The following is a 12,807-nucleotide window of genomic DNA, read 5'->3' as shown; positions in this document are numbered from 1 at the left end:
TGTATATAATGCTATAAAATAGTATGATTTCTGCCTTATTCTGTTATACGAAACCACTTCTGATCACAAAAATAAGTTATTTCAAACACTCGACTATGTTATGAAGTTAATATGGAGAAAAAGCATGTCAATAAATTAAAATATCTTTGTTGGACAACAGGTTTGTAAACGACTCATACACATGTAAAACTGTCGCACATGTGCTACTGTAGTGCATTTACTCAAGGCTCAGACCAATTTTTGTCGCACTGTACAGCCCTATCCAAACCTGCTCCAGATTGTAAGAATTTTTACCGGTATATCGCAAATGATATCGCCCATCCCTAATACACATGTATAAATTCAATATATATATTATTTCATTTCCATTTAGTTTAAGTATTAAAATAACTCAAATTAAATAAAACTAAAAACTTAATAAAAGACCTATACAGACATAATAAATTCAGACATAATTTAACTAAAATGAAAATAAATAACAAATACAAATAATGCAAATCAAATGACTTAGTTTATCAGTAATTCTAAAAAATAGCACTGCCAAACACACATGCTAAAAAACAACAACTTACTTACACATAGTAAGAAATGGTTATAAAAACTGAAACAGAAGTGAAACAAGTAATAGGAACCTTGGAAACTTTATGAACCGCAGGATTGCTTATAATAAAGATTTAAATGCAAAAAGAAAAGGCAGTAGAGCTAACTGTTTCTGTCAATGGTAAGTTTTAATTTAGAATGTTTGTGATAATGTAAGAAAACTTCCTTGAGCAACTTAATATATCAATATAGCATAAAAGCATTGAATAATGGGTTTCTTATATTTATTGCATTTAAACACGTCTATGAAAGATTGTATTAGCTACTGCATTGTGTAAAAAAAAAAAAAGAAGAATTTTCAGTAACAATGTTTGGATTTTAAATCAAAATAATAGATAAATGTTGTTTGTAGTAAACGGCCACAGATCAGTTGCAGACTCCTGTATGAAAGCACAGTGACCACCTGCTGCTCATACGTCATCCGCCCGGAGCTGCTTCCGTGTACAACTGTTGGCAGCAAGCTACATTAAAGTGATTATTACGTTTTGAATATGGATATTTTTCTTACAAAAACGAAACTATTCACTACATGAGGCCTTTGTTCACCCCCCGGAGCCGTGTGAGACACTTTTTTTATGGATGGGTGCTTTTTTATTTAACTTCTTTTGGACTGATGCATGCAACACCCGCTGAGTTGCATTAAACTGCTTGAAAGATCAAAGATAATTTTTAATATAACTCCGACTGGATTCGTCTGAAAGAAGAAAGTCTTATACACCTAGGATGACTTGAGGGTGTGTAATTTATGGGCTAATTTTAATTTATGGGTGAACTAACCCTTTAAGTACCACACATGGACTGCATGCGCACTGCAAACAGAGTATGTGTGAACCTGGTGTAAAAGGCCGCCTCACATACAGCTCACAAAATCAGGCTTGTGCTGTGTGTACGCTATTGTGCAACAATTGCACAATTGTAAAAACAAAAATGCAGTGCATGATCAAACATTTAGGTGAGATAAATATATCTTTTTAAAAAATGTCTAAAAAATGCCCCCCTCCACCCCTCAAATTAAAAAATCCCCTCTCACAAGAGTCACCTAAGAGGGGAATTAATTTTCAAAAATGAAAATCAGGCCCTGAATGAATGTCTAAAATTCCAGATTGGAGTCTTACTATAAATAATTCTACATGATAAAAAGAAGGCTTTAAAAAGATCGGTATCGGTGATCGTATCGGCAGATACTGCTTTCTGTGATCGGTGATCAACCTCAAAAATCCTGATCAGAGCACCCCTAACCATTATTTTAAACTTTAAAGTTCTGTAGTGAATATAGCTTAATTTTTATCTAGTTATGCTTAGCTCTAAAATATTATATATAATATCTATCAGCGAAAAAAAAAATCCTCTTTGTAGTTGCAAATCCCTATAAAATGTTTTAAACATTATCCACTAAGTCATAAATGACTTGTTTAAAGGTGTGAGAACCTTGACTGTTGTTTTAAATAGAAACATTTAATTAATAATTTCAGCCTTGGTAAAACGAGAGGATGAATTCTTTCTATTTATAGTTTTCACTCTTTGCTCAAGTAAACTCGCCAGAGTCTGGGTTTGCATTGGCGACTTTCATCCTGTTGCCAGGGCCAGCTTGGTTTTCCAGACGTGAATGACTTCTTTAGCCAGCCTCTATCTTCTTTTGCTCATGCCCTGCAGTTGCCATTAATAGAAGGCTCAGCTATGTCAGAGCAGGGCGGGGAAAGGAGTACAGTGCGAAGTGGAGAAGGTGAGCTTTGCGCTGGCCGGGGCTTAGGCAAAAGAGAGAGTTCTGATTGGCTCCTGGAGGTTTTCCAGGGGCTGCGGACAATCCAGGCTGACTGCTCACGCGTACAGTGTGCTATTGAATGCACCGTATCGGAGTCATTAATCAACCGCAGTCAGTCTCTTCAGGGAGAGGCCCGCTCTCCGTTACTCACTCACCAAATGAGGAGTGTGGTTATAACCTCTGACCCTGCTGAGGGTGCATACCTCACTATAATGGGAAGGACTTCAAGCTACCGCTGAGGGACTCTCTGAACTAATACTATGACAGTGATAGCATTGCAGGGTTTTACTGTTTTGGCAGTACTTTCGGTTGGTAGCTATTTAAAGTCATGGCTTCAAATGGCTTGCCAACACCAGTCAGGAAAATACAGACATGAAGTATGAATTGACCGAGCTGTTGCCGATGGTTTCTAATGAAATTTGGGATCTCTCTCTGTTCAATAATTCATGAATACTTCCTACTCAAATCAGAAATTGATAACTTAAATAACAAGAGGGTGTTTGGTGTACACCTTTCTCCTTCAGTTCTGCTCCGTTCCTTCTGTGGTGGGTGGTATGACCAGAATTCTGTTTCACGGTATGGCTAATTTTATTTCATGGTAACGATACATTTCATGATATATTGTTATTTATATATGTAGTTATTCTGAAAATCGACAAAAAGGGCTTTATATAATAAACGCAAATACTTTAGAAATGAAAAGTAAAAACAACAACTTACTTACACATAGTAAGAAATGGTTATAAAAACTGAAACAGAAGTGAAACAAGTAATAGGAACCTTGGAAACTTTATGAACCGCAGGATTGCAGATTTAAATGCTTTAAATGCAAAAAGAAAAGGCAGTAGAGCTAACTGTTTCTGTCAATGGTAAGTTTTAATTTGTGATAATTGTCAATGGTAAGTTTTAATTTAGAATGTTTGTGATAATGTAAGAAAACTTCCTTGAGCAACTTAATATATCAATATAGCATAAAAGCATTGAATAATGGGTTTCTTATATTTATTGCATTTAAACACGTCTATGAAAGATTGTATTAGCTACTGCATTGTGTAAAAAAAAAAAAAGAAGAATTTTCAGTAATGGATTTTAAATTTTAAATCAAAATAATAGATAAATGTTGTTTGTAGTAAACGGCCACAGATCAGTTGCAGTATGAAAGCTGACCGTGTACAACTGTTGGCGCAAGCTACATTAAAGTGATTATTACGTTTTGAATATGGATATTTTTCTTACAAAAACGAAACTATTCACTACATGAGGCCTTTGTTCACCCCCCGGAGCCGTGTGAGACACTTTTTTTATGGATGGGTGCTTTTTTATTTAACTTCTTTTGGACTGATGCATGCAACACCCGCTGAGTTGCATTAAACTGCTTGAAAGATCAAAGATAATTTTTAATATAACTCCGACTGGATTCGTCTGAAAGAAGAAAGTCTTATACACCTAGGATGACTTGAGGGTGTGTAATTTATGGGCTAATTTTAATTTATGGGTGAACTAACCCTTTAAGTACCACACATGGACTGCATGCGCACTGCAAACAGAGTATGTGTGAACCTGGTGTAAAAGGCCGCCTCACATACAGCTCACAAAATCAGGCTTGTGCTGTGTGTACGCTATTGTGCAACAATTGCACAATTGTAAAAACAAAAATGCAGTGCATGATCAAACATTTAGGTGAGATAAATATATCTTTTTAAAAAATGTCTAAAAAATGCCCCCCTCCACCCCTCAAATTAAAAAATCCCCTCTCACAAGAGTCACCTAAGAGGGGAATTAATTTTCAAAAATGAAAATCAGGCCCTGAATGAATGTCTAAAATTCCAGATTGGAGTCTTACTATAAATAATTCTACATGATAAAAAGAAGGCTTTAAAAAGATCGGTATCGGTGATCGTATCGGCAGATACTGCTTTCTGTGATCGGTGATCAACCTCAAAAATCCTGATCAGAGCACCCCTAACCATTATTTTAAACTTTAAAGTTCTGTAGTGAATATAGCTTAATTTTTATCTAGTTATGCTTAGCTCTAAAATATTATATATAATATCTATCAGCGAAAAAAAAAATCCTCTTTGTAGTTGCAAATCCCTATAAAATGTTTTAAACATTATCCACTAAGTCATAAATGACTTGTTTAAAGGTGTGAGAACCTTGACTGTTGTTTTAAATAGAAACATTTAATTAATAATTTCAGCCTTGGTAAAACGAGAGGATGAATTCTTTCTATTTATAGTTTTCACTCTTTGCTCAAGTAAACTCGCCAGAGTCTGGGTTTGCATTGGCGACTTTCATCCTGTTGCCAGGGCCAGCTTGGTTTTCCAGACGTGAATGACTTCTTTAGCCAGCCTCTATCTTCTTTTGCTCATGCCCTGCAGTTGCCATTAATAGAAGGCTCAGCTATGTCAGAGCAGGGCGGGGAAAGGAGTACAGTGCGAAGTGGAGAAGGTGAGCTTTGCGCTGGCCGGGGCTTAGGCAAAAGAGAGAGTTCTGATTGGCTCCTGGAGGTTTTCCAGGGGCTGCGGACAATCCAGGCTGACTGCTCACGCGTACAGTGTGCTATTGAATGCACCGTATCGGAGTCATTAATCAACCGCAGTCAGTCTCTTCAGGGAGAGGCCCGCTCTCCGTTACTCACTCACCAAATGAGGAGTGTGGTTATAACCTCTGACCCTGCTGAGGGTGCATACCTCACTATAATGGGAAGGACTTCAAGCTACCGCTGAGGGACTCTCTGAACTAATACTATGACAGTGATAGCATTGCAGGGTTTTACTGTTTTGGCAGTACTTTCGGTTGGTAGCTATTTAAAGTCATGGCTTCAAATGGCTTGCCAACACCAGTCAGGAAAATACAGACATGAAGTATGAATTGACCGAGCTGTTGCCGATGGTTTCTAATGAAATTTGGGATCTCTCTCTGTTCAATAATTCATGAATACTTCCTACTCAAATCAGAAATTGATAACTTAAATAACAAGAGGGTGTTTGGTGTACACCTTTCTCCTTCAGTTCTGCTCCGTTCCTTCTGTGGTGGGTGGTATGACCAGAATTCTGTTTCACGGTATGGCTAATTTTATTTCATGGTAACGATACATTTCATGATATATTGTTATTTATATATGTAGTTATTCTGAAAATCGACAAAAAGGGCTTTATATAATAAACGCAAATACTTTAGAAATGAAAAGTACTTCACCTTGTTTGGTTTTTATTTTTATTTGACTTTTAGATTAACTGAAATTGTTCTCATAATAAATTGAAATAAATTCTCATGTTATTATTTTACTTCAATTAGTTTATAATATCTAAATATTTTATATTGAAATATTCTATTCATAATAAACTATTTAATTTTGCAGGATAATATTAATATTAGTTATATTGTTTACAATTGTTTCCTGGTATCTGCTTATTATACTGCGTTTTTAAGGGGCTTTTTTTGCTCTTTTTTTCTTGTTTTTTTATAACTGGCAACACTTCACCTTGAATTTAATCAAGAGAGGAAAGAGTTCAGTAGTGACTAGAAGGAGAGCAGCAGCATGCAAACTGAACATCAGCTACTGTTAGTGCTGACTAAGTAATTAAAATTATACACGCCTTTATAACCGCATCATTATTTGACTCCAGCCCGGTGAAGACTGACATGCCACTCGGCCTTTCATATTCGCCTCTCGCTGCGTGCGCACGTCTTCTGCATTATTAAAATGTGATCGGTTAATTTCAGCGTCAAGTTGAGAGACGTATCCAATCACAGGAGGTTATTATCAGCTGGTTCCGATCAGTGTCCGATCGTTTGACGTTAGAAAGATAAAATATGCACTGTTGCATTTTCAATTTCAATTTTGCCTCCGATACAGGATTATGTACATATGCTTTAACATGCAACGTGTTCATTACCACGGCAACTGCTTGCGCATCCATGTTGAATGTGATTCTTGTGTGTAAAAGTTAACTGTACACATAAGAGGCAGAAAAATGTTAATAACTATACATTATTTAAGGCTGTTACCGTATATATACCGTGATACCACCCAGCCCTAGTTCCTTCCTATAATTCTCCCTATCTGCCTTTTTGCACAAACAAGAAACTGACAACATAACTTCAAGGCAGTTTACTCTCCCTGCTTGTTTAAAAAAAAAAAATCAAGTTTATTTAGCTCAAATAAAATTCCTTTTTGAGATCACCTTGCCTGTGGTCATATTCTCAGTTCTCAGCTTGAAGCATTTTAATAGCAGAAGATTGCTCGAGTTTTGAATTTTGCCAGGCTCTAGTTTAAAAATCCTGAAAAATAAACTTGACATCACCTTGCGTACGTCGGGTTACTGGGTTTTCAGTCACTGATGTTTATTTATATCATATTCTTCAGATCTCTCTCGCGGCACATTTATATTTCAGCTGTGAGCTTTGGTAAATGTGTTTTTTATGGCATCAACAGTGAATTCTGTATTTGCTTTGAGGGTTGGAAAGGGACAGGACTAGTCCTTCCAGTTACAGATGTATGAACTATTTGTTCTAAGAATCATCAACTATGTCGTCTTTTTGGCATATTAAACAGAAATAAATTAAGGTGTCTTTTTTGTTTGATTAATTTTAACAAAAAAGTAAAACAAAAAATGTGTTATTGGACTTATCCACCTTGGCTCTTTTTTTCAAAGTTAGAGTCTGTGATTAAACATCGGTGACTTGCTCCAGCTGGAATGCGTGACTCAATGCCTTTTATAAGCTTGTCCAATAGCATGGGCCCCTGGGGGTGATGGACAAGTGGTGTCACCATGGTACCAGGGCAAAGGGAGCTCTTCCCCCTTTGCCAACTGCACTGTTGTCGGCAAACCTATTACTGCTCGCCCTCTCCCCCAACCTACATACATCCCTGTCAAATCCTAATCTCCCGGAGCGTCCAGTGGACTGTTTCAGGCTTCCAACACAATGGCCCTCTGTAGTGGTGCTGGCGTGTAGAAACTGGCCTTCGGGATCCTTTTTTTTTGCGACCGATGCAGCTTCTTGTGCCGGGCTGATCAAGGGAGGAATGCTGTGATAGGCCCCTTTTTCCACCTTTTTGAGAGCAGCCCACCATTCCTGAGAGCTGAAAGGGCGTCTTTATCCCTAACCGGAGATGAGGTTTAAGTTCTTTCGTGTACCTGCCAATTCCATCAGGCTCTTTGTGAATGCTCAATGGTGGGACTGTAGTGCGGAAAGCTGAAGAGAGTCATGCTACGGACTGTACCTCCAGCCATACCTGTCAGCGTCAATGATGTGCTATAAGACTTCAGGCATTCTGCAGATTAAAAAAAAAAAAAGGGGACACGGTTTTCAGCAGGGGGTGGAGTTCTGATCTTTAGTCTACAGTTCATGTCACATAAGATTGACTTGGCGAGTTTAAAACCGGAGGATTGGTGGCGTTTAAAGCACATGTTTGGTAGGTATTACAAATCAGCATGATCATATGCTGTCTGAGGTGTGGAATGTTTAAAGAGTGAGTGTTTTTTGTGATAGAGCCTCGCTGAAGGAAGTCGTGGGTGCAGGTGTCTCAGTAGTAACATATTCATGAACAACAGTTCTCTAATCTTTATATGTGGCAGGAGGTGGAGTTCTGATCTTTAGTCTACAGTTCATGTCACATAAGATTGACTTGGCGAGTTTAAAACCGGAGGATTGGTGGCGTTTAAAGCACATGTTTGGTAGGTATTACAAATCAGCATGATCATATGCTGTCTGAGGTGTGGAATGTTTAAAGAGTGAGTGTTTTTGTGATAGAGGCTCGCTGAAGGAAGACGGTGCAGGTGTCTCAATAGTAACATATTCATGAGCAACAGTTATCTAATCATTTTATGTGAGCATAAAAACATGTTAACATCCTGTTTGTAATTGCCTGACTTTTCTAACTCTCCATCAAGACCAAAACGTAGGGCTTATCCATCAGGAATTGACTGAGTATTGATTGAAAGGGAGGGGTTGCACAACAACAGGGCTTGCCAGAAAGTAAAATGGGTTCAGAGGCAATTTGTTACTTTTTTTTTTTATTTTTTTTTTTATGATTGAGGACACCCGTCTTTGGAACAACATGCACCAATGAATAGTTCACTTTAAAACCAGAAGTATTAGGAAATATTTTTTGTAACATTTCAAACATTTTCTTTGGTATGTGAAAATTGAAAAATGGGACTGTCTTCACTCCTTGCAAAATCTGAATAACGCATTTTTGGCAGATTTATTTGTTGGCCTGTGAGGTACATCAGCAGTTATTTTAAGTCTCCACTTGCATAATAAAAGTTCCTATTGGAAACTAACAAGTCAGAGACTCTGGACTTTGGTGATTCTTTCCAAACAACTCTAAACTTGAGAGCCAGCACAGATTACAGTCGGACACTAAATCCCAATGATTCAGTCAGTGGTGACTTGAAATGAATAGCTTATCGAACTGAACAAATCTGATTTGAATTTATTTTTATTTGAAAATCTATGAAGGAAGCTTCCCAGCAGTTTGTCGGCTGATGACGATCCTTGGCTTGCACAGAGTTGAGTAAATCCAATGTTTTGTTAAACATTCTCTGAAATTCCTATTCATAACCTGCAAACATACCTTATGTTCTATCACAGTATCACAATATTATTGCTCTCGATGGTATTTGTGTTTTTTTCCCCATCCACCATGTGTCTTAGAAAGACACCGAATGATTATCTAAACATTCAGACAGTGTTTTGTCTGTGTCTAGGTGAGACCCCAAAATAAACCTGCCTTTGAAAATGATTGTTGAATGTTTGGACTTTGTTATAGGAGTATCTTCCCTGCTGGCTTTCAGAATGAATCTCCGAAGGATAGCAGGGTGAATTGGACATACAGTGTTGTTGTTTGGGAGTCTTCTGAAGAAGCTCCTCTCGAACCCCCACTGAACAGAGGGAGCGTGAGAGACCGTATATATCTCGTATCCACTTCCCTCGTTCATAGGTTGGCCACAAGGACTCGAGAGCAGTTCTCGGGGGAAATCAGCTGCATGGTACAGAGAAGCTCCCTCTTCAAATGCATCAAATCTGCAGCCCACCCTGCAATAAACCCATCCATCTTTTCTCCGCAGGCTTTTTCGTCTTCCTCTCTGAATGAAAGACCTGCATGAATAACAAACCTCTAGAGTGTAGAGCTCCGCCCCCCCCATGAGACAATTCAGACGGTTTGCATTCCTCTGAAGTGTTTTAACCAGTCGGTCGCTATGGACTGACCCCCTGTCTCCGTCCATTTCTTTCGACACTCATGGAGCGGGTTACTCTTCCAGTGCAGGTTTTTTTCAGGGACATGTTCGGTGACGAATGAGGCAGAGAGGGAATGAAAGGCACAGTGTGAGAGGAGAAAAGGGAGAGAAAGCTGTGAATGGTAATCAGATTAGTTTTGATCCACCTGTGTATGTGTGCATGTGGGTAAGCAAGCAGTGCGAAACATCATCGCTGGCAGAGACCGAAGATCTGGCTTATACCATTAACCTAAAGTGATTTACGGCCCCGTAATGATACGTCACTTATTTGATACCTTGGTTGGTATTTGAAATGGTTCGTGTTCTAATTGACTACTGTAATTGTCATGTAGTAAAAAACTAGTAAGGCCAACAAGTTTATCGCTTGTGCCTAATTTTTGCATCCCGATACATAATTTATTTTGTGCCGTGAGCATTGCGTTTTTAATATCTAAAAACTATTAATAGCTACAAAACTATCTTTGATAATGCATCTCGTGTTTTTGAATGCAACAATGTGTTTTATATAAACACCCACTTTATAAACACTTCCGAATCTCTGAACCTGTAGATGGTTGGGTAAACCCAAACAAATACGTAGCTTATACCAATAGCCCTTTTCCCCATTTCAGGCCGTTTATGGCACCAATATGACGCATCACTCTGAAGATGCATTGGTCAGACATGTCGGTGTCATCTTTTGCTATTGAAATGCTTGTTAATTAATTCCTCTCTTTCTCTTTCTCAATGCAGGTCTTAGAGGCAGCCCCTAAACTATGGGATTTCAGAACTACTGAGGGCACTTTCACAAAAGGAGGGAAAAGGGGCCGGCATCGAGAACAAAAGAAAAGGATTGAGCTTTTGAAAAGCGGATCGGTTCTTTCGGACTCAGCGGGGTGCATGCTGCCCCCTCAACTGGACGTCCTCTTTTGTGCGAGCAAGAGAAAATAAAAGCAGGCATGCGCAATAAACTGAGAGAGTTCCGGGATGGGGGACGACCCATGCTGGGGCAGAGGGACAGGACTCTTCTGGTGCTGCTGATCACAATGGTGCTGACAGTAACGGAAGTGTGGGCTTCCTGGGATCAGAACCCAATGGACGTTTTAGGCGATGTAAGGCAGCTGGAGGCTTCTATGCACTCTGTGGTGCTGTCGGACATACGTGAAGTGGAAGCGGCGGTTGCAGCGATGTCGCAGCCCAGCGGCTTCCCAGACTCCTCAGCGGTGGTGGGCAGGGTGTTCCAAATGCTGGTGCCCATCAAAGCAAAGAACTCCAGGAACACCGTAAAGGTGAGATGCTGTTCCTTCAAAGCACATAGCATCCTTCAAAATGCATTGCAAATGCATGCAAACATATTTGTCCTCTGGTGCTCAGCGGATTGTCTCTCGTATATCTGATAGCGCCACATCAACACTCCCCAGCCAGTGTAGTCAGTCAGTGCAAAAGACGTGACTTTGCCCCAAGCACTGCTCAAATCTTATTCTATGCTTTCCTTCTGACTGATGGACCATCAAATGTGTTGGTCCCTGTAATAACGCAATACTGCTTGCATACACGTGGTCCACATACTTGATGGCATAGAGTTTTCAGAAAACTGTGAGCTGATGCATTGGGAGCACTTTACATTTAGATCAACAGCATAAACAAATCTGTTTGTTTACCAGAACTCTGTGAGGGCATGGAATTTATTTTCTGCTTTTGTGTAGATGATGCTACAATTGGTTATTTGTATATAGCCCAGCAAGGTGTGTGCTTCTATCATCTTGTCAGCTTGCTTTTCTTTCTTTCAGAAAACCGAGCAGTGCACTAATGGTACAAACACAATGCAGCCCTGACCAGGCGTCTTTTGTTGACCACCCAGCAGTTTATGAGACATTAATAACCAAGCAGTCCATGTCAACTGTTCTCAAAAGCGCCCCTGTCCGTATCTGTTCATTGTGTTTCTCTGTCCTGTCTGAATGTTGGGCGGCTCTCCCAGGCCTTCTGTGTAATGCTATATTCACTGGATAATTTCTGCCCTGTCAAGCGCATTTTTAAGTTGAAACCACAAACCCCTTTGTGCACTTTCGGAAAATCTGTCTTGACAGCTGTGCCAAAGAATCTAACGCCCAACAGTTAATGCTGCCTACAGCTGTTCCCTTGCATAACCATTCAGACCTGTCCAGGCCCACAATGAACTTCCCATCTCATTCCTTAACAGCGTTTAGAATCAACTTTGTAAACTATAAATAATTTTCTAGTCTCAGGAAAAAAGGAGCGAGTCAGGCTTGAGGACAAAACGCTATGAACTATTAAAACTACAACTGCAGTGTTTAACTAATTGGAGTGGTTGTGCATGAAAACTGTACAAAAACATGGCACAAAAACATGAGTGTTGAAGGTGGTTATCAGGGACTGGCTATGAGGTTTTCTGGGTGGTTGCGTTATAACCCAAAAAAGACATGTATTTTGATCATACTGTCATCTGTAAATATGGCTTCAGTATAAATCGAAACGGATAAAACCATTTTGCCATAAAAAAAAGAAAAGAAAAAAAGATTTCATTCTAACAAGAAATTTTGGTAACACTTTATTTTAAGATGTACTTGTTACACATTTTACATGTACTTACTGTTATAATAACAATTAATTATGCCTAATTACATGCAAGTAACCCTAAGCCAAATCCAAACCCTAACCATAGTAAGTACATGTAGTTAATTAATATTACTCAGTACTTAAATGTATAATTACACTGTAACAAAATAAAATAAAGTCTAACCTAAATTCTTTACCAAATAACTCAATGAACTGTAAATGAATTTATTCTAAATCTAAAAATAAATCAGAATTATGTTTTCTTTTGCATTTTGTGTTTATCCAACTGTATATTTATATGATTACCATTCATTGCTTAACAAATGTGACCCTCTCTGTGAAATACAGGCTAAAGTCTCAAAATCTAATTATGAGATAACTCAGTGAAGATAATTCACTGTTCGCATCTGTTTTTAGATTTGAGCACCTTAAAAAATCCCGCAGCTGATATTCTGAGAAATACACACCTGATCCCACACATACGGTTATAGCTGAACCTGACTAATTAAAGAGTAATCAGCTCTAATCCACAATCCTGATTGGTCTGCTCATTAACATATCCTGGAATGTTCTCGTGTGTGTGTGTGTGTGTGTGTGTGTGTGTGTGTGTGTGTGTGTGAGAGAGAGAGTGTGTGTGTG

General features: G+C 38.7%; 1 protein-coding gene across 4 annotated transcripts in view; it reads left to right on the top strand.

Annotated features, from left to right (window-relative positions):
• The first annotated feature begins 5,408 nt into the window (after positions 1 to 5,408).
• LOC107678152 (dystroglycan-like) overlaps positions 5,409 to 12,807 on the top strand; it is a 20,834-nt gene continuing 13,435 nt past the window's right edge. Inside the window, exons 1-2 of one of the 4 annotated variants that reach the window (XM_016473330.1) lie at positions 5,409 to 5,428; positions 10,345 to 10,880. In XM_016473330.1, coding sequence (XP_016328816.1) covers positions 10,551 to 10,880 — 330 coding nt within the window. In that variant the 5' untranslated portion in view covers positions 5,409 to 5,428; positions 10,345 to 10,550. Of the gene's footprint in view, positions 5,429 to 8,026; positions 8,047 to 9,795; positions 9,908 to 10,335; positions 10,881 to 12,807 lie in introns of those variants that run through there. The other 3 variants (XM_016473329.1, XM_016473331.1, XM_016473328.1) reach the window with 3 other exon arrangements.

The sequence above is a fragment of the Sinocyclocheilus anshuiensis genome, unplaced genomic scaffold (assembly GCF_001515605.1).
Source record: "Sinocyclocheilus anshuiensis isolate Anshui unplaced genomic scaffold, SAMN03320099.WGS_v1.1 scaffold1628, whole genome shotgun sequence".
In the NCBI taxonomy this organism is placed as follows: domain Eukaryota; kingdom Metazoa; phylum Chordata; class Actinopteri; order Cypriniformes; family Cyprinidae; genus Sinocyclocheilus; species Sinocyclocheilus anshuiensis.
The sequence above is the reverse complement of the archived record's forward strand: the minus strand, read 5'-3'. Positions and strand labels throughout refer to the sequence as shown.